The sequence below is a fragment of the Podarcis liolepis genome (assembly GCF_965112155.1).
Source record: "Podarcis liolepis genome assembly, chromosome: 1".
Taxonomy (NCBI): Eukaryota; Metazoa; Chordata; class Lepidosauria; order Squamata; family Lacertidae; genus Podarcis; species Podarcis liolepis.
The window spans coordinates 113742596-113764289 of NC_139554.1; the positions used below are offsets into that span (position 1 = coordinate 113742596).

General features: G+C 42.8%; 2 protein-coding genes across 4 annotated transcripts in view; both read left to right on the forward strand.

Moving 5' to 3' along the window:
• CCDC141 (coiled-coil domain containing 141) overlaps positions 1-5856 on the forward strand; it is a 102736-nt gene extending 96880 nt beyond the window's left edge. For 2 of the 3 annotated variants that reach the window (XM_083495810.1, XM_083495811.1), the window contains 4 exons: positions 1368-1522; positions 1622-1751; positions 1841-1997; positions 3099-5856. In XM_083495810.1, coding sequence (XP_083351936.1) covers positions 1368-1522; positions 1622-1751; positions 1841-1997; positions 3099-3180 — 524 coding nt within the window. In that variant the 3' untranslated portion in view covers positions 3181-5856. The remainder of the gene's footprint in view (positions 1-1367; positions 1523-1621; positions 1752-1840; positions 1998-3098) is intronic. The other variant, XM_083495814.1, reaches the window with a different exon arrangement.
• A 4057-nt stretch (positions 5857-9913) lies between these two features.
• The window catches only part of LOC310691422 (titin-like), a 284446-nt gene continuing 272665 nt past the window's right edge, over positions 9914-21694 (forward strand). The window contains exons 1-6 of the mRNA XM_083471213.1: positions 9914-10209; positions 12524-12627; positions 17416-17619; positions 19521-19808; positions 21015-21106; positions 21199-21446. Of these exons, the coding sequence (XP_083327339.1) occupies positions 12537-12627; positions 17416-17619; positions 19521-19808; positions 21015-21106; positions 21199-21446 (923 nt within the window). The 5' untranslated portion in view covers positions 9914-10209; positions 12524-12536. The remainder of the gene's footprint in view (positions 10210-12523; positions 12628-17415; positions 17620-19520; positions 19809-21014; positions 21107-21198; positions 21447-21694) is intronic.

The following is a 21694-nucleotide window of genomic DNA, read 5'->3' on the forward strand; positions in this document are numbered from 1 at the left end:
AATATTTGATGTTATATTATGGTTTGATGTGTGTTTGAACCTGCCTAAAGTGGCTCAGGCAACCCAGCCAAATGGGTGGGGTAGAAATAATAAATAATTTATTTTTATTATTATAGCAGCACACTGAAAACAATACAGCAAATATTCTGCCTAATAATGTCCGCCTAATAATAATATATCATTCAAACAATAATTTTACATGCCACGTACAAACATAGTGGCATAGGACCCAATTAGCCCCCACAATAAAATATTTTGAGGGGCTGGGCCCCCGCAAAGGTGATGGGCATTGCCATTCAAATGGCGTGTGTGCACCATGTCATGTGATCGATTATGCGAGGTGGGGCTTCCCTGGGCCGCACCACAATGTTTTATTCAAGTTGGCACCCTGCATAGGGGTGATTGACAGCCATCATTCTATGTTGCACAACACATGAAGCTTTCCTCTTTCAACCCTACATTCTGTTTCTGCCAGTCTGCTTCAAGCTACTAGCAAAGCTTTGACGCTGATCTCTTTTGAGGCCTCTGCCCCCTTGCACTCGGCCATTTGTCATCCCAAATGATCCAAATGATACAGAAGGAATACATAGCTTAGGTAACTAAAGGATACAGATTTTTTTTTTTTAATCGTGCCATAAATCATCAAGCAGAGGGCATTTTATTTCTCCATAGCCTCACTGCCTGTAGACACAGCACTGCAGGAAGGCAGCAAAAAGGGGGCTGAATTTTCCTGGTGTGTCTTCTAAACATGTTAAGAGATCAAATGCAGGAGTTGGTTAGCAGGGGAATAGCACAGAAGGGATTTCTCTCCTCCCTGCCTGCCCCCACTTCATTCATTTTTCATTTTTCTTGCACATCCCCAAACACATGGCAGATCACAGTTGCTATACCAAGTGTGCTGCTGGTTATTAACACCCCTCCTACCCACCACACAAATATGCTTACTTACCTCCAACAATTTACATCCTGTACACAGTATGAAAACTTTCTCTCATGCTCACTACAGTGGTACCTCGGGTTACAAACACCTCAGGTTACAAACACTTCAGGTTACAGACTCCATTAACCCGGAAGTAGTACCTCAGGTTAAGAACTTTACCTCAGGATGAGAACAGAAATGGCGCCATTGTGGCGTAGTGGCAGCAAAAGGCCCCATTAGCTAAAGTGGTACCTCAGGTTAAGAATGGACCTCCGGAACGAATTAAGTTCACAACCAGAGGTACTACTGTATATCGCAATACCCAAAGGGAGCTAATTCAACCATTAAGGAATCTTTGCTGTGGGAAGTCATTTACTTCAATCTCAGCAGCAACATTTTGCCTTTAAAAAAAAAGCAATATACCCCTTCTCTTCTTTTCTTTTCCTAGTACAAGGAGTGCAGCCAAGCTTCATTAAAAAATTTAGACATGCTACTCTTCAAGAAGGAGATGATTTAAACCTGCACTGTACAATATCTGGAAGACCGAGGCCAAATGTCATTTGGACAAAAGATGGCATCAGGGTGGCAGCCAGAGGAACGAGTGTATGTCACAGTGTTTTGTAAATGCTCCTTTGGGAAGAACATTGCATGTCTGGCTTCACACATCTAATCTCCCTCTATCTGTATTTCATTGTTTTGCAGATTGAGAAATTAGGGGACACCTATTACCTTTTAAAAAGAAACGCGGTCCTTGCTGACTCTGGGAAATATCTCTGCATTGCCACTAATGAAGTCGGGGAGGCCTCTTGCTCAGCTTTCGTAAGAGTAATAGGTAACTTGGCACACATTATTGGGTCACGTTAGTATAATAAATGAAGACCTTGCTCCCAACTCTGGCTTGACATCCCCATTTTGTTTCAGAGCAGAATAAAAATGTTCCTAGTGCAACTGAGACTAAATCAAAGCAGGAGAGCTGCTATTCATCAGGAAAAGTGAAGGCTGATGCACCTGAAGCATTGCAAGGTCAGGATTCGCGTTGCTTGAGAGGTCAAAGGCAAACTAAAAACTGTTCCGTGAGGTAACTTCAATTTATGTTTTCTTACCTTGTCAAGTCCTGCGGCAGCTGTTTGAGCATTTCATTTACAGAGATTTCATACCGCTCTCTCCTTTTAGCACTGTACTATTTTGAACAATCAAAGGAAATGCCACACAAAAAGGAGCCAAAGGGGTGTGTGCAGTGTCTTGCGTGCTGTGCGCACCCCAGTTGTCCCAAACTATTCCACGCACACTAACACGTCCCCTTGAAAAGCTACACCTAAAGGCAGAGGGTCCCTTTTAAGTACTGGAGCAAAGTACCGTAGGTGAAAAGGGAAACCAGCCGTTCCCTCATGGGCTTGCACATAAGTGCCTCAGCCCTCTTCAGATCCCAACAATTATTTCCTAACAAATTTTTTGAATGTGTGTGTGCACGCTAAGGTTATCTCAGAAATCAAAATGGGCAGCGAGGATACATATAGCCTTTGACCCCTTCTGGCAGCAGGGAGAAACACTGAGAATTGTGTTGGTGTCATTTAATGAATCGGGTTTCTGGTCAATAAGAACATGTGGGTTTTCAAGCATTGTTTCAGATTTTGCCTCTGACCAACTCAAAACTTTTCACTAAGGCAGCCAGCTAACTTAGCATTTGTGAAAATCTAGTCATGTGATTCTCCCACCAGCAGTTTGAAATGGTTTACCACATACTTTCACAGCACTTTGGAGAAGTGGCTATTTGGTGATTACTAACATTCATGAAGCACCAATAATACTAGCTGATAAAGTTTGGCGTAGTTTTTTCTTTGTATGGCGCATGGCTGGAATGCCCCACATAGAGGAAGTGATAATCAGCACTTAGTGTCTAAAAATAGTGGTGTCGGGGCTTAAACCTGCCTGCGAACTATGCCATGTGTCCTGAAAAACCTCCTCTTTAATCCAAGAATGTGGAGACAGACTGAAGTTGCCCGGTGGTGGCACTTTTAAATATGACTTCGTGCATTCCAGAACCACAGCCCTGTTGTTCAGAGAGTGGTTGAACTCCAGTGAGCCTGGAAACAACTTAAGCCCTGGTGGTAATGGTTGGTTGTGATCTGCAGCTATCCTGGTTGCACTAGAAAACTGGACTTCCTTCTTTTGACTACAGAAAAACCATACAGCTGTCCTTTAATCACCACCCCAAAGTTCCATCAAGACTGCAAGCAGAAGAGTTGGAAGATGTAGCCTGAGTCATTCAAGCAACAAACATTAATGGAGAAATACAGTACAAGATGTTAGTTTCAGAATCACAAGGATATTCAGAAATGGCCTCCCCAGCAAGCTCTTCATAATGTTTCCCAAAATGGTTTTAGAATTATCACACAGCAGGTGGCACAGGTTGCGTGGTCATCTCTTGTGTTCAGTATACCCAGAAGCTTTATTTTACGTGATCGTAAATACTTTTAATCATCATCAGCTCCTGTGAACCTTTCTTTGGGCCCAGTGAGGGCATATTCAAAGTTTTTAAATTTATTACTTTCTCTTTCCAAAAGGTTCAGGTTGGAGTTGCACTACATAATCATATATTATTGTCTACAGTAAGTCCACAACTTATGCAGTGATTAAGTTCCAGGGATCAAACTCAAAGCCCAAATTGTGTTTGGTCAAAACCAATTGGGTTCAATGGCTGGCAGGATTGGCAAAGTCATTCCCGCCCCCCCCCCGACCCGAACCATGCTCCCCTTTTTAATTTTTTTGTCATATGCGTAAAGCTGAATGCACACAAGTTAAATGTGTTTAAAGCTGCAGGCTTACTGTGTTCATCCATCAACTTTAAAGACCGTTTCAGAGCAGAGAGGAAATTGAGCTGGCCCAATTGCATCCACCCAGGTAGTTTTCCTGGGACAGCAGTGTTTTCAGACCACCAGTGAAACCGTCTGCACTCCAAAGGTACACAAGCAGTATCCCTTACAACAGGGGTGGGGATCCTCAGGCCTTGGGAACAAATGTTTATTTTATTAACTAAATTTCTATGTCACCCTTCATCCATAGATCTCAGAGCAGTTCAGAGCATAAAAATACAAGACAAATGTGGCCCTCCAGGTCCTTGGAACACCCCCCCCCCCAGTCTTGCTCCACATTCTCCTGGAGTGTTTTTGCCTAGCCGGAATATGTCCTTGAACTCTGATCTTGCCTCTTAGTTACCTGGGCGGAGGATAGAGAGGGATGTGTGAGGGTGTGTAGAAACTAGTCTGGTGTATAAAGATAAATTTTATTTCTCCACCCAATTTTCATAGGAAAAAGTCAAATGAGGGAAAAAAGTGCTTTACTTTTGTTCTGAGTGGACAGTTAGCATTGCAGCCAGACTTGGAAGCTATACCAAAATAAAAGCTGGCTTACCCACTATTATTCCAAACACGCCAGACTGGCACATCAGAGCAATTAACTCAAAGCATCTCTCTGACAACGGAGTCCCTATCCTGCTCTTTATATTGAGCTTTTTAAAAGAAATGTCAATGATGCTCAGGATGAAACACACGTGAGTGACACACATACAAAATGGCACCTCTATAATGAGTTCTCCCCCCTTTACTTTATAATGCACTCATCATTATGTTGGGAGTTTCCTCACCCCTGTTACTGGCTGCCAGGGTGGTGAAATTCACAACACAATAGTATCAGATCCTTTCTTGAATGTGGCTGTATATCACTGGGATGACTTTGTCATGCGGGTGTACGCAATTTGAAGCTTCACAATTTGAAGGCTGTTACCCTTATCACAGGGACGCGGGTGGCGCTGTGGGTTAAACCACAGAGCTTAGGATTTGCCAATCAGAAGGTTGGCGGTTCAAATCCCTGCGACGGGGTGAGCTCCTGCCAACCTAGCAGTTCAAAAGCACGTCAAAATGCAAGTAGATAAATAGGGACCACTCCGGCGGGAAGGTAAACGGCATTTCTGTGTGCTGCTCTGGTTTGCCAGAAGCGGCTTAGTCATGCTGGCCACATGACCCGGAAGCTGTCTGCGGACAAACGCCGGCTCCCTCGGCCTATAGAGCGAGATGAGCATGCAACCTCAGAGTCGGTCACGACTGGACCTAATGGTCAGGGGTCCCTTTACCTTTACCTTTACCCTTATCACATGGTAATATATGATAAGACCATGTTTGTTATATATTATATAGAGAGATGATTTTAAAGAAAATAATTCAGTGTAAAAGTAAACAAGTACGAAACAAGTTACAAAATATAAAGCAAGGACAAAGATGGTTACAAATAAATCATATACTGTTGCATAATCAGTTTGAAGGAGTTGAGCAGGCCAGTGGCAATAGTCTACCATCTTCAATGCAGCTTCCAGGCTGCCATGTTGCTCCCTCCCTACCTAAAAGTTATTACTGAAACTACAAATGAGAATAAGGGGAAGGCAGGGGATGACCACGCTGACTAACTTCCGTTAACTCAAAAAGCTTCAAACCTATTCTGTATACTTTTTTCTCCTGGCAATTTTCAGTTTTGTGTGCGTTTCGCCAATAAGAAAATGTGCTACAATATATGATCCCATGTTTTCAGTTTTAAGGAGGTTAGAGGTATTGGAAATCGACACTCAAAAGAGCACATCAACTGAGCTCTCTGATTTTTAGGTGTGAGATGGGAGGTATTGAAGAGGCCCTGCACCTTTGGGTTTGTTTATGACTTCTTCTGTCTTAGCCCAGAGTAAAGAGTTTTGCTCATCTGTCACAAAAGTTGTGGACTATGTTCTTGTTTGCTTTCTTTAGCTTATCACACATTTCCTCCTCACAGCAAAAGCACAGAAGTGAAATCTGTCTACATAACCCATTATGATTATATTATATCCAACCGCATAGCAAGAACTAAAACTTAACAAATGTAACTTGTCCATAAGAAATAAATATTTTGCTTGAAAATGTTAGTGTAAAGTTCATTTATTTTTTCCCCTCTTACATTTTGTGAACACATCAGAATGTGACTATGTGCATATAAACAACACTTGGGAAAACACATCCCTCTGCTTATCTTTCAAAAGTATCGATTTGTTGAAAAAGCAGCAAACAAAAATGAAACTTCAGTTTCTAGACGTAATGCATATTCATTCAGACAACACCCACAATTCATGGTTTGACAATAAATCATATGTTACACTGTAGCCATTCTGTAATAAACCATGTGGTTAATGATGACTGTTCATTATAGATGAAAGTAATTTATTTGTAAATCACTGGGAATGCAAAAAAAAGAAAACAACCCGCTTACTAGACTACAGGTTTTTAAATTCCATCTTTCTCACACACATATATTCTGCTATTCCTTCCGTGTGGAGATTTAAAACCAAGTAGAGAAGAATGTCTGAAAAGGGCTATAGTTATAGGGCGTGAAGCTGACCCTTAGAAGAGCTTTTGAATTACTTGTGCCTTGTCATTGTGGTTGGTATCAGTACTTCATATACTCTGGTGCTCTAGTCAGCGACTAATTTTAGTAGCTGCCATATTTTAAATTGGGCCTGGGCTGAAGGCCTAGCAAGATTGGCTTCAGCTGCCTACGGCTGACACAAGTCGACACACAACCACACGGGAGGCTTAAACTTCGTCTCCTTAGTAGAAACAACCACAGAAGTTCTGACACAGTTTTGATGCTCTGGTTTTTGTTTTTTGCTTGACTAGCCGAGGGAATAGCTGTTGTACATAACTAGGGTCTAGGGGAAAGTCTGTAGAATTTGGGGAAAAGACAAAAAGTCCCCTGTGGCCTGAACTGAACCCTTATTGTAATGCTACTGTTGCCTTGGGAAAAAGTAAGATCCTACGCGGACACCGTAGAGTTGAGGCGATAGATCAAACCAGCCCTGGTTGTCAAAAAGGGCGAGAGTACAGGTAATTTTAATCCTAAATATATAACTATATAGGGCACTATTTTATATTTTTGCAAAAGTGTAAGGACTAACACCACAAGAGAAACACACAAGTGAACACTGTCCCCTCCCTCCAGTGACAACCGGGCATGGCAATATTTGAGAAGCCATTTTGAGACATGTGGCGAAAATAAAACGGTTCTCTCGTTTTCCCAGTCTTAAGTTCAGTTTTCCACATTTCCATATCAGTTTGTATTTTTAAAATTCTTTGGTATTTTTGTGTGAATTTCTACTGAGATACATATTTATACTGCAAACTACACTGTGACCCTTGCATGATGAACAGTATATAAATTTAATAAATAGAACATTTTTTTTTGTCAAGCAGTTTTCCTTAATTTTTTTATGTTCACTAAGCAACTTTATGCACACTTTAGCTGAGTATATGCATTTTGGTTTACATTACAAAAGAACACCACTGCAAAATTTGGAAAAGTGCAAATTTCAAAAAGGTATCTGTGTTCTGGTTCATCTAGTGTTCTGAAAAGTGGGTGCCTTTAAATGTGAACTGAGTGGAATTTCTCTTCCATCCCTAGATGAAAAGCTGGCTATACATTTCATAAATAAATGAATTAATATTTCCCCTAAAAATGGTTCAGTCTTTAAGAAGACATTCAAGGGGGAGCTTGCTATAAATTGTTACTTTCCAGATTTTAACTACTACCCTAATAACATGGCTGTTTCCCCTGGTAATATGGATTAACACTTCGACAATAATTTAGTGTTTTGTCCACATAATGAAACTTTAATCATGAAGCTAATTTTCCAGCATTGCATCCAGAACATCATAAACTTCCTAGACAAGTTGTGTTCACCATCCATCTTGGAGAGCTGGGCTGTGTCCAACCTTTGTCACAGTTCATCGTGAAACCTTGAGTAAACCACTATTTTCAGCCTCAGTTCCCCATCCAACAAATGGGAGTAAAGGTGACCTATCTCTCATAATCATGATGGAGACAACCCCACTTTTCAAATAAAATGTCCCTAAAGTAGTATTCAACTAAATTTTACTCAAGGTATACCCATTGAAATTAATGAACACCAATGAGCAGATTTTGGTGGGCCAAAGCATGGTCAGCCCACCAATGAGGCCAAGTGAGGTGACTGCCTCAGATGGCGAGATCCACAGGTGCAGCAGATCCCAATGTCAATCTTTCTTCCCCTAGTGTTCCTGATGTAGATCTTCACTCACCCCTTCTTCCCTTGCAGGGAGGGGAGCACCATTTTGGGGTTCGCCTCAGGTGCCAAAATGTATTGGGCCGGCCCTTATCCAGAAGGTTCCATGGGGAAGGCAAGATTGGTACCAAAACCCACCTCCTCTCCCCCATGGAAGCCTCACTGCATCCAAGGCCCTTCCATGAACAGAAGGGCACCACGGTTGCAGTCAATGTCTTATCTCTGCTTTCATTTTCTGCGAAGCGGCGAGGTGGACTGCAAAACACCACCCCTCTTGAACATTCTGCTGTTTGCAGCACAGTTTTTATTCCTCTTTGCTAAGTCCAACCTCTGACCTCTGATCAGAAGAAGAAGAAGAAGAAGAAGAAGAAGAAGAAGAAGAAGAGGAGGAGGAGGAGGAGGTTGGATTTGATATCCCACCTTTCACTCCCCTTCAGGAGTCTCAAAGCGGCTAACATTCTCCTTTCCCTTCCTCCCCCACAACAAACACTCTGTGAGGTGAGTGGGGCTAAGAGACTTCAGAGAAGTGTGACTAGCCCAAGGTCACCCAGCAGCTGCATCTGGAGGAGCGGAGACACGAACCCGGTTCCCCAGATTATGAGACTACCGCTCTTAACCACTACACCACACTGGCTCTGATCAAGGATTATTTCCAATTTATATGAAATAAACAAATGCTTTTGTTTGCATCGGAACATGCTTCGTTTAAGTCATCCTAGAAGCAATGTGGGACACAGGTTGTGCTGTGGTCTAAACCACTGAGACTCTTGGGCTTGCCGATCGGAAGGTCGGCAGTTCGAATCTGCACGACGGGGTGAGCTCTCGTTGCTCTGTCCCAGCTCCTTCCAACCTAGCAGTTCGAAAGCAGATCAGAGCAAGTACCGTATTTTTTGCACCATAACACTCACTTTTTTCCTCCTAAAAAGTAAGGGGAAATGTCTGTGCGTGTTATGGAGGGAATGCCTACGGGTGGCATGCCTACGGATTTTCCTCCTCTAAAAACTACGTGCGTGTTACGGTCGGGTGCGTGTTATAGAGCGAAAAATACGGTAGATAAATAGGTACCGCTCCAGCGGGAAGGTAAGTGGTGCTTCCATGCGCTCTGGTTTCCCTCACGGTGTTCCATTGTGCCAGAAGCTGTTCAGTCATGCTGGTGACATGACCCAGAAAGCTGTCTGTGGACAAATGCCAGCTCCCTCGGCCTGAAAGCAAGATGAGTGCCGCACCCCATAGTCGCCTTTGACTAGACTTAACTGTCCAGGGGTCCTTTACCTTTTTTGTGTGTGTTTTTTTTAGAAGCAATGCCTTAATTTCCAGAGATTCCTGCATTGCAGGGGGTTGGACTGGATGACCCTTGGGGTCCCTTCCAACTCTTCAGTTCTATGATTCTATGAACTTTCTTCAGAAGTGCTAATCGCTCTGACATGTAAAGGCTTTATTACCTTTATGAAATCAAAATAATATATTATTCCGGTATTTTAAGTCCACCTGGTATGCAACCAGCTTACTTATTTGACCTGGAGATGGACAGTTGAATTTGCCCTTTTTTTGTTCGCGACTGGAAGAGCCCATTACTTAGTCGACTCTTTATCACAATTAGCTAATAACATCTCTATTAACACACCCACCCACCTGACCCCATTTCTTTACTCTCCCACTTTTTAAAAAAAAAGATACCTAAGGCATGAACTCATTAGTAGCATCGGATACAATCCCAGTTCCCCCCCCCCCACACAACTATCCTTTCTGGAAAAAAAAACCTGGTTGCTTGTTCCTCAGCATGGCCTCTCTTTCTAGTGCCAAAATTAGCATTGTCAATCAGGCCAACAGGTGGCCCATTGCATTAAGCGGACATACACCCCTTTTTGCTGGGGAAGCCAATCAGAAGTGGCGCCGAGGTGACAGAGGCAGACTTGTCAGCAGATCTGGGGTATAAAAAGCTAAACAACCATGTTAGCACTTCTGAGCAGTCGTGCATTCCCAGCCTCGCCTCGGGTGTAGGGATTGCAGGGAAAAGCAAAACTACACCTTCTCAACCGTGTAGTTTTGTTTTTTTCGGCTAGAGGCTCAACCATTCTCATGTTGGGATTGTTTAAAATCATACTCTGGATAAGGACGTTGTTTAAGGAACTTACGTTTGGGCGCAGCCCACCCAATTTAGGCACTCTTGTGCAATCAGGTGAGTGGCATGCCTGGGTTGACTGAGCTGTGTTTTCTATGCCCTGGTACAAAATGCATGTACCTAGGAGTGTCTAGTAGCTTGAATTAAGGGGGGTGGGAGAAAAAGCATGAAGTCCTACATGATTCTTTTAAACCAGAATGCAGAAGTATAGATATCTTGGCAAATGAATTTTTAGGTCTTTGTAATAGTTGGCTAATATGTCTTTAAATGTGCTTGAGTGTGAAAAGCTATTTCTCATATATATATATATATATATATATATATATATGCCTATTAAAATGTCTGGTTAACTTTTAATGCTTCCAGGGAGTGCTCAAGGTTATATTACTTGCAGATAAACGGAGATGCTCCCAGAATAGCTCTGATAAAATGCACATGGCATCGGCTAGTCGCTGATGACTTTTTAAGGGAATCAGCTGCTGGGGTATCCGTTACACTGCAGATCTGGACCACTTGCCTGCTGTCAGTCAAACCCAGGGGTGGTTATTTTTGGAATGTGACATTTCACAGGCATACTTTCGAAATACTAATGATACAAAAGTCATATAAGATTACCGTTTGGATAAACAGCAATTTTCCCCACTACATTAAGGTAGAGAAAAAAACCAAATTGGGGACTGAAACATCTATGCTATGGAATTAAGTCGCCTTAAGTAGTCTTTGCTTTCTTTCCTTTTAGCTCAGTTCTTTCTGCTTCAGGTAATGTGAGGAACCCAACTTGGAAAATGACGTTGTAAAGTCATCTAAATATTCTCAATTTAAGACCAAGCGTTGCAACCAATTCATGTAAAGGAATTCACTTGTTAGAAATCTGGAAGTTTTAACTATTTAAGAAGAAAGGGGGCCATATGCAGAAAAAGGCAGCATGTTCATATTGCTATTATGAAGCTTTCTATTATTATCTCAGTGGAATTCTGCTGTCTGAACTTACAGGCATAGGAGTTTTTAAGATAGCTCAGAGAAATAGGCCTCCCATATGCCACTAGTAAAATCTCTGGTACCTCAGTTTGTAGTTTTGTGGGAATTTATTAAAGATAGCAGAATACTGATCCTGCCTCTTTTATGACAAATCCAGCAGGCAAGTAAATACAGAGGGATATTATAGGTCCTGCATACTGAGTTGAATTATTACATGGCTATATCCTTTTCTTATGTGGTTTGCCAGAAAATGAGGACATTGTGTTTTACCAACAAATGTTTTAGGGGTGGGGTGGGGTCAGATTTTGCACCTTCCTGCAGTTGTTCAAACCATCAGTGTCAGTTATCTTATAGCCTAGCTCACATTTCACAGGGCTCCTCACTCTCTAACCTAGATTCAACTGTGCTGCTTGTATGTTTTACAAGTACATTTTTATTCTGCTTCCCCCCACCTCTCCCCACAGAGTACATCTTTTGTATGAAAGGAAACTATCAAGCATTCTAAGGAGGTTCTTTTTAAACACTTCTAAATTTCCACATAGACTGAAGATTTCCAGTATACTTTAATGGTCACTCATTTAAAGGCACGTGGAATGGGGAAATGATACTAGCACTTTAGGGCAGTTTTGTGATTTTGAATAAAATCATTTCCTCCCACCCTCCACCCCTCCATTTTCACTTCTGGTTTGAGAAGGGCTTAAGGCAGAGCTTTCCAAACGGTGAATCACAACACGTTTGTGTGTCGGCTGCAGTGTGTAGGTGTGTCGCGTGAACGCTCCCTGAGCTCATTCCGGAGCTGGAAAGGGGTTAGTTTAACCTCCGGTTTGCTAGTAAAGCCTGTGTTGCAAAATGATGCATGTCTGAAAAGGGGGTCACCGACATGAAAAGTTAGGGAAGCTCTGGCTTAAGGAGTGCAGCAAATGTCAGATAATAAAGCAATAGCAGCATGAGATAGGAGGCTCTTAAGCAGCGTGCTTATTTCCATTTGGCAATATGGACTGTCCTTCCTTGGAGGTTTTTAAGCAGAGGTTGGATGGCTGTCTGCCATGGATGCTTTAACTGAGATTCCTGCATTGCAGGGGGTTGGACTAGATGACCCCCAGTGTCCCTTGCAACTCCATGATTCTGTATGCAGCTCCCTTTAAGCCGTTTGCAACAAGGTCACTGACTGTGCTAATCAGAGCTGTAGATAGTCGGGATAATTACAATGCATCAACCTCTATAAAATGCTGCTATTAGGGTGCGACTCAGTCAAGAATGTCATCAGCGGAAATCACTCCATAGGGAAGTGTAGGGCAAAGAGTTTCATGTCAGCTGGTCGTGCTCTCTATGCTCAGGACTTCAGAAGGATCGACGTCTCACATACGCTTTTTATTTCCACCTTTCTTTTCAGAGTGCCTTTAAAGATGTCAACCAAAGCGCCGACGTTCACGCAGCCGTTACAAAGCGTTGTGGCACTGGAGGGTAGTGCCGCAACCTTTGAGGCTCACATTAGTGGTAAGGCTTTTATCTCGCAGTCGTGGCTTCCCTTTCCTTTTGCTGGTTTCTCCAAACACCATGGTCAAGGGGAACAGTGTTTCTTCTATGTATCAGATCATCTAAGGGGGTGGGGGGTGGGCTTTCTTATACCTCCTCTGTTTCCATCCCACACTGGTCCCCTGCCTGCTTGCACCGGGGTGATGGCGGTGACTGACTGCACTAGTGGTGGCCCACTGAGGGAGGATCAGATGAAGGGTTTGATTATTAGGATTATCATCATCATCAACATCAGGGTATTAGGTGTCTTCATGGGGGTTTAGCTCCCCCTACGGCGCAAAGGCATGAAACGTCAAAGGCAACGTTGGTTCTTCATCCACTGATGCCTCAGTTTGACACCACATGATTCCATAAGAACATCATGAGAGCCTGCTGGATCAGGCCAAAGGCCCATCTAGTCCAGTATCCTGTTTTCACAGTGGCTAACCAGATGCCTGTGGGAAAACCCTCAGACAGGGCCCAAACACAAGAGTACACCTGATTCCTGCAGCTTCCAGAAACTGATGTTCAGAAGCATGACTGCCTCCACCGATAGAGGCAGATACCAGTCCTCCTTGAGTATCCTTTTTTTCCTATCCTGAGGAAAACTTCAGCCCTAAGCTGAAATGGGGGAAATGGACTGCTTCGGGGAAGACTTTCCCTGTTAGCTGGTAGAGTGAGAAATATCGTTGTCAATGTACAGCAAGGCTTTAGTCTGCCCATTCACATTCCTGTGCGGACTACTTTGCATAATTTATTTACCATGCAAAGGTTTCTCACACACCATACATTTAAAGGACTCTTATACCTCTTTGACGGTCATTACTTCCACCCACGTAATCCTGGGAACAGTGGTTTGTTAAGGGGTGCTGAGAGGTGGGGGTTTTTTGGGGTGGGGGGTTTAATTCGACAGTATATACAGTCAAGGTGCACCATTGTGAAATACTTCAGTTAATTAAGTCCCTTCCTTCTCTGTGAGTTACAGTTTAGCAGATATAGAACCAGTTCACATCATGGTAAACTGGTACTACATAGTAAATAATGTACCCCAAACCTGCCTAAAGAATGTTCTTTCAATCTTCCCTGCTTCCACTGGGAGGATACAAACCATGATCCTTGGCATATGGATACATCCAAGCCAGTGTTTGTGGTTTGTTTCTCATTCTGAGAAAGTGCAGTTGGTTAGCCAAAAGCAAATTTTGGCAAGAGATCATGGTTTACTAGAGTGAAAACTTAGAATAGCAGAGGTGAAAGGGAGTCAAACCATGATCTCTGGTTTGGATGTAATGGTAAGCCAAGGTTCATGGTTTGTTGCCTCTGCACAGTAGCAAGGGAGAATGAAGCATAAAGAGGAAGGCACAGTCATGATAAATATCTATGGGTAACAAGCCATGGCAGTGGGCCGTTCTGGAGGAGAGAATAATTGGAGTCTTGATGCTCTGCATCTTTACTCAGAGTGGCTGTCCAGGAAAAGCTACTTGCTGACTAGAGTGGGTGGTGGTGATGCAGCTGCCACAGGCTGAAATTGCTGGCAATGGGATGAATCGGCAGTAAGCTGGTTTTAGAAAGTAGAAGGGGAGCCCCGCTGGATCACACCAAAGGCTGGAGTTCCCTGACTGAATCCCTTAAATCTTAAGCTTCCACGAAGTCATGCTCCAAAGTGGCCCAAATTCATCCAAGTCTCTGTCCACAAAGCCAGATTTCATGATGGCAGGTCCTGTTTTAGATGTGCTGCAAGCATTGCCAGGCCATATGAGATCATGGTGCAGCTTATAGCAGCCCACATGTTTTAAAGTTAAGGGCCATATTACTGGAACTGAACACGATGTGGAAATACCCCATGACTCAGAATACATACCTTAGGAAGATCATAGGCCACACATTGGGCATAGGCAACATAATATATATTTATTCCCGTGCATGGCCATGATACATGAGCCACAGTATAATAGCAGAAGCAGCCTAAGATACATGAGCAGCCTTGCCAGGACTCGGTTCTGTGCTGCTGGAAGTTTTCCCCCATAGCCCCTCCTGCAAAGTCCTATATTTGTGGCTTCATTTCCCTGTATGCCCCCATCCTTGCTTACTCTAATTCTTTCTTCTGAGCTAGAAACCATATATTTTGCACTGTGAGCCAGGGCAAGGCAGGCAATCCTTCCTGGGACCATTGATCTGTGTATTCGCCTGTGGCAATCTATATTGCCTAACACTTACTTGAAAGTAAATTCTATTGCCTTTATATCCAAAGGCTAAGCTTGAAGTGTTGGTGGCGACAGTCTCATGAGTTTAAACATGGAACGGCCTTGATCTCTCACACACAAAAGGAAAGGGGCATTTTAAACAAAAGGGGCATAGAGGAATGCTTACCTCTCTGCACCCCCTCTTCCCAAACACCTTTTCTCTCTGCTGAGGTCACTTCTAGTATCAGAACTCAGCCGTGGTGGGTATGGCGATCTCTTGGTCACAGAAGCTGCACTCAGTGCTAGATTTATACACAAACTCACTTTAGCTGCAGTTTATGGCCTCTGGTTATAAGGGGCCTCTATATACAAAAAGAAGTGGGTGGGATTCAGCTAAACTGTTGCATGCATGGAACCCTGTTCCCTATTCTTTCCCGGCAATCCCCAAATCAGCAATGAAAGGTTAGGAGGAAGTCCCATTGTGCAAGTCGATCCTGTTCCTCAAAGCACATTGCCCACTTAGTACCATATTCCACCAATTCTGCTTTTTAAATGTAAAGGCATTTCATATACAGCAAACAGGCCTATTGCAAGATACGTTCTAGTTAAATTGTTAGTTTTCAGTTGCATTCTCGCCTATTCACCAGTGTATATGCATGCACAGATATTTATGATTTCCCCATTCCCCATCTTATGATGTTCCCCATTCCCCATCTTATGGGTTAAGATTCCTTTTATCCCTCAAATTTATTCCATCTGCCACATTCACTGGACTGCTTAGTATGTCAATGAGACCAGAGCATGGTGGCGCAGGCTGGGAGTATTTTCCTAGGCTCTCTGTATCACAGGGAGAGCTAGTTTTCTGAAACTGTTTCTCTTTTGCTTGTGTCTCCAATCCAATCCTTTGCACAAAGTAATCTTATTGTTAACACTAACTCACATTGCAAGGTGTTGTAAATCCCTCCTTCCCCAAAGCCGCTCATCAATTTGGACAGGGCTGACAGTGATTCAGGATTTGGGTTTCTAATGCACTAAAATCTGTGAGCAATTTTTATCTCTTGAAATCTGAGCTCCTAAATCACCAAAGAAGGATAACTTTGCACTTGCAATTCTTTCCCTCTTATCAATAAATAGGCATTTAAAATTTAGTCTTTCTCTACCTATGATAATGCAAAATCGGACTACATATCTATATTTACAGGTCAAATATTAAAGTTAGGTTGTAAACTGTATATTAATGTCAGCAAATCGGGGCTTTCCCCCCAAATTATCGCAAAATACAATCTTTCAGACTACAACATAAAACTGTTACTTTATTTATATTATACATCACATTTCTAAGTGATCATAGCACTTTTACATGCATCCACTCAGTAAGTCTTGCAAAAATTATGTGATGTAGGGCCAGCACAAAACATTTTACCGCCTGAGGCAAAGGACAAAATGGTGACCCATCTCCACACCATCCCATATATAGAAGCCAATTGCGCTGGCCAGCTGAATCTTACTTCAGTACTGTTAGCAGGATAGGGACTCTAACCCTTCGCTGCCCCTGAGGACAGCAGCTTATACAGCAGGACAGGCCATATAGCACATGTATAGTTTATGTCCTCCAACAACGGAGAATGGTTGATGGTGCTCAGAAGGTTTCCTTACTCTGGCTAACAATAGGGCTGGCCTTAGCCAGAACAAGTATCCCTTCATTACAGGTGGGAAGCTAAAGTTGACTGTTGCTTCCTTAAGATTGCCTAGTATGTTCACAGAGAGCCTGAGAATTGAAACAGGGACTTCACGTGTTCTAATTTTACCTCCTATGTTGCTGGATATGGAATTCCCTTATAATACAACCACTTTATAGGGTATAGTGCAAATGTGCAAATAATTTCAACTCCTTCAGTTTTCTTGAGCTATCCCTTTTTTTAAAAAAAGATTAAGCAATGCAAGTTAAATTCTACTTGTCACCTAGGAAATTTACCTTCTCATTGTTTGCATCTCAGCTATTCTTTCAGTTGAAAATTTAGATGGAAATATTGAGAGTTTATTATTATTAAATATTAGAAGGTAGAAAAGAAGATTGCCAGATGGCTCCTACTGCATAGACAGCAGAAATGAATATTGACATGTTCTGGCAATCAAGGGCACGGTCAGCGTTGGTTTTCTCAAAATGCAATACCCTTGAAATCACATTCTTCTTGCCTAATCAGGATCTGGGGCCCTATGTCATTTGAAAACTGCATGGGTGACAATCAGAGAGAGCCAGTGTGGTGTAGTGGTTAAGAGCGGTAGTCTCGTAATCTGGGGAACCGGGTTCGCGTCTCTTCTCCTCCGCATGCAGCTGCTGGGTGACCTTGGGTTAGTCACACTTCTTTGAAGTCTCTCAGCCCCACTCACCTCACCGAGTGTTTGTTGTGGGGGAGAAAGGAGAATGTTAGCCGTTCTGAGACTCCTTAAAGGGAGTGAAAGGCGGGATATCAAATCCAAAACTCTTCTCTCTTCTTCTTCTTCAGTGATATTTTGTGAACTTTGCCACAGCCACTATGGCAACCTTATTAACAACACTAACGCTTTAACTGTCTTTCTCCTGCTAAAGGTTCCCCAGTTCCTGAGGTGAGCTGGTATCGGGATGGTCAGGTTATTTCTGCTGCAACTCTGCCCGGTGTGCAGATCTCATATAGCGATGGCCGCGCTAAACTTGTGATCTCCGCCGTGACAGCCGCTAACAGTGGAAGATACACCCTACAAGCCACCAATGGATCTGGACAAGCAACTAGTACCGCTGAACTACTTGTAACAGGTATGTTGCAATTAGTGGAATATCAACAGTTGGCACTTTCCTTCTGACACCTGCCAACCCAGTGAAATGACCCACAAATACTACTTTTTAGAAGCATGAAATTAAGAAAGGCGCAAGAGATCAACACCGTTAAGCAAGCTGCTTCATCTCCTTCCCCACTTCTAAATCCTACTCTGTATTCAAAGACTACGTCATTATAAGATTATTCATATTTAGTTTACCCCTTAATCCTAAATACTTTTGCTTGGAAGTAAGGACCAGTCAACTATAGGATACATGAGGCCTGCACATGATGTCCCCAAGATGCACATGTAAATCAGTAGTAGTAGTCATAATCATAATAATAATAATAATAATAATAATAATAATAATAATAATAATAATAATAATTTATTATTTATACCCCTGCCCATCTGGCTGGGTCCCCCCAGCCGCTTTGGGCGGCTTCCAACAAAGGTTAAAAATACATTAAAGCATCAGTCATTAAAAACTTCCCTAAACAGGGCTGCCTTCAGATGTCTTCTAAATGTCAGATAGTTATTTATCTCTTTGATATCTGATGGGAGGGCGTTCCACAGGGTGGGCGCCACCACCGAGAAGGCCCTCTGCCTGGTTCCCTGTAACCTCACTTCCCTCAGTGAGGGAACCACCAGAAGGCCCTCAGAGCTGGACCTCAGGGTCCGGGCAGAACAATGGCAGTGGAGACGCTCCTTGAGGTATACTGGGCCGAGGCAACAGATTTGTGTTCACTGGACCCCCCATGAACCTTTTCCCTTGAAAAGGATATAATTATCCAAAGAATCAAGCATTTGTGCCCATACAACGTATTACTTTATGTATATTTATGTGTGTTATTCAGCACATATACACAGAATTTCCAAAAGGCAAAGTACAGGTGTTTCAGGAGACAAATATCCTTATAGCCTGAGAATGTAAAGTCTCTTGGTGCATGTTTTGATTCTGCCTAATAATTTGTGAATAATATTTAACATACCAGAAGCTACACTGATTTTAGTGGAACTACTTAACCGATACAAAGAAATCCCTTTGTTTTCTGATCATCTCAACTGATGCTTTTCTTGTAAGAGTTTGCCACTGAAATGCTTCAGTCAAAACTGACACAATAATTTCCTCTGATTTAGTGACATTATACTTATAAATAGGATCAATGATAACAACGTTTTAAAATAATAATAATTCAATTTTCTCGCCGCAAAGGTATATGAAAGATAAAATCTGGGATTCCTTTACTGGAACAATTATTGATAATCTTTAGGTAAAGGGTAAAGGGACCCCTGACCATTGGTCCAGTCATGACCGACTCTGGGGTTGCAGCGCTCATCTTGCTTTATTGGCCGACAGAGCTGGTGTACAGCTTCTGGGTCATGTGGCCAGCATGACTAAGCCGCTTCTGGCGAACCAGAGCAGCACACGGAAACACTGTTTACCTTCCCGCCGGAGCGGTACCTATTTATCTACTTGCACTTTGACATGCTTTCGAACCGCTAGGTTGGCAGGAGCAGGGACCGAGCAACGGGACCTCACCCCCTCGCGGGGATTCAAATTGCCGACCTTCTGATCAGCAAGTCCTAGGCTCTGTGGTTTAACCTACAGCGCCACCCACGTCCCTTGATAATCTTTAATACATAGTTAATATTTTAACACATTGATGGGTGAACTCTGGCCCTCCAAATGGTATTGGACTTCTAACTCCCATCAGTCGCAGCTAGTGTGGCCAATGGTCAAGGATGATGGGACTTGTAGCCTGGTAATGTCTGAAAGACCACAGGTTGGCCACTCCTGTTTTAACATAATTTTAATACAATCGATTAAAATGACCAGGAACTGGTCTTTTTTGTTCCCCTCTTATCTGAGCATGCTTCTTGTTCTTTAAACCACAGCTGAAACAGCGCCACCCAACTTTTCACAACGACTACAGAGCACAACAGCAAGACAAGGAAGTCAAGTTCGACTTGACGTGAGAGTGACTGGAATCCCTACACCTGTGGTGAAGTTCTATCGGGATGGAGCAGAAATTCAAAGCTCCCCTGATTTCCAAATTTTACACGAAGGAGACCTCTACAGTTTAATAATTGCAGAAGCTTACCCCGAAGACTCCGGCACCTATTCAGTAAATGCCACAAATAGCGTGGGACGAGCAACTTCAACAGCCGAACTTCTGGTTCAAGGTAATAATAGATCAGAAGTGTGTCAGCCACACACACACACAAAAACCCCCACATACCTACTGTATCATCATGGCAGTGCCTACACGGCTATTACTGTTCCGTCAACAGATCCATCAACATCGTGTCTCTCAAGCATTTGTAACTGGGTTGTAAAAAAATTCGCTCCAGACTGAAACTTATCCTAAATACCTCAGTGTGAGAGAAAGTATTTCTTCACCCTCCTACCCCTCAATCATCAACATAACTGTTTGCAGTTCTTCCCCTTTTTGTATGCAAAAATAATAATTAGGCATCGCTTACGTATGTGTTAGGCAAAAGGTTTATCTTTGTCATTGAATCCATTTCTCCTGTAATTTTTTGTAAGTTGTTTTGCTAGAAAAACCCAGCAAAGCATGGTTTGATTTCTTATCTTCAGGGCTTGTCCTGTTGTGTATTGTTGCTTCATAACGACTCACTTGGAAATATGCTTACAGGCACTCCAGTGGGTAAATGAAGGTCTATGGCAGTTTCTTCTCTTCCTCCTCCTCTTCCTCCTCTTCCTCCTCCTCCTTCCTCCTCTAGTTTGTGTGTAGCATCATTGCTGTTGGATCAGGTTGTGGAATTATGCATATATCACATGAGATTCCCCATCAGGCTAGGGATACATGAGTAGGAGCTTGTTCCCATGTGCACATTGGTCCCAGCTGGACAGTGCCCAACTAATGCATCCCATCAGCAAAAGGATTTATACGTATACAACAGGACCCCCCCCACTTCCTCTAGGTGCAGGTATATCCTTAGTTATACAGGTTAGATTCAAGAAAGCACATGAAACTTGGTGAAACTGAGCCAAATATATGGAAGACACCAAATAATACTTTCACATAGAGCATATTTCTATGTTTCAGTCATTTTGTTTTTCTAGGCTTTATATGACATGCTGCCATGATTCTGAAACATCAATGTCTTCATTATTATGCATCACACAGTTGGCCTAATTACATAGTTGTACAAAAAGACTAATCTTATATCAACAGTTCCTCCATTAATTGTCTAGATGCCCAAGAAAAACAGATGGCAGGATTTTGTGGTTTTTTGTGGGGGTTTTTTACTGGTGGTGTTTATATGTGAACATAAAAAATGGGAACAACAGATTTTATTCTCCCCCCCCCCAACCAATTAATGCTTATATTGCAATTTAAGAATTTGGTTTCCCTTTCTTATTAGGTGAGGAAGAGGCTGTTCCCGCTAAAAAGACAAAGACAATTGTTTCGACTGCTCAGATTACACAAGCTACAAGACAAACTAGAGTTGAAAAGGTTTGTATTTTGGCAGGCGGGTTTACTGGAAGTTTTCAGGGTGCCTGTGTTTATTGCTGCAGATTCTCCTGACTGTTTATTTGCATTTGCAGAAGATAGAAGCCCACTTTGACGCCAGAACACTTGCAACTGCTGAGATGGTTATAGAAGCGAGCGCCACTGGGCAACAGCTGCCACACAAGGCTCCTCCGCGGATGCCACCGCGGCCTACCTCTAAATCACCGACTCCGCCAATAATTGCTGCCAAAGTACAGATGGCACGACAGCAGTCGCCATCTCCGGTTAGACAGTCGCCATCGCCTGTAAGACATGTCAGAGCTCCAACACCATCTCCAGTCAGGTAAACCACTCTAACGCCTATGCTAAGTTCTCTTTCTCCCCAACCTCCCTCTGGCAACTTTAATACAAACTGGAATGAGATACACAGAAAACGCTATGGCCTGGAAGCCAATGGTTTGGATAGGTGCATTTGGTTCCATGCCCTTTTTGTTGGGTGGGACTGCTTAGCAAGGCACACACGCCTTGCGTGTTTCTGTTTCTGTTGTTTAGCAAGAGGGATAAAATATACCAGACAATGAGGTACATCCT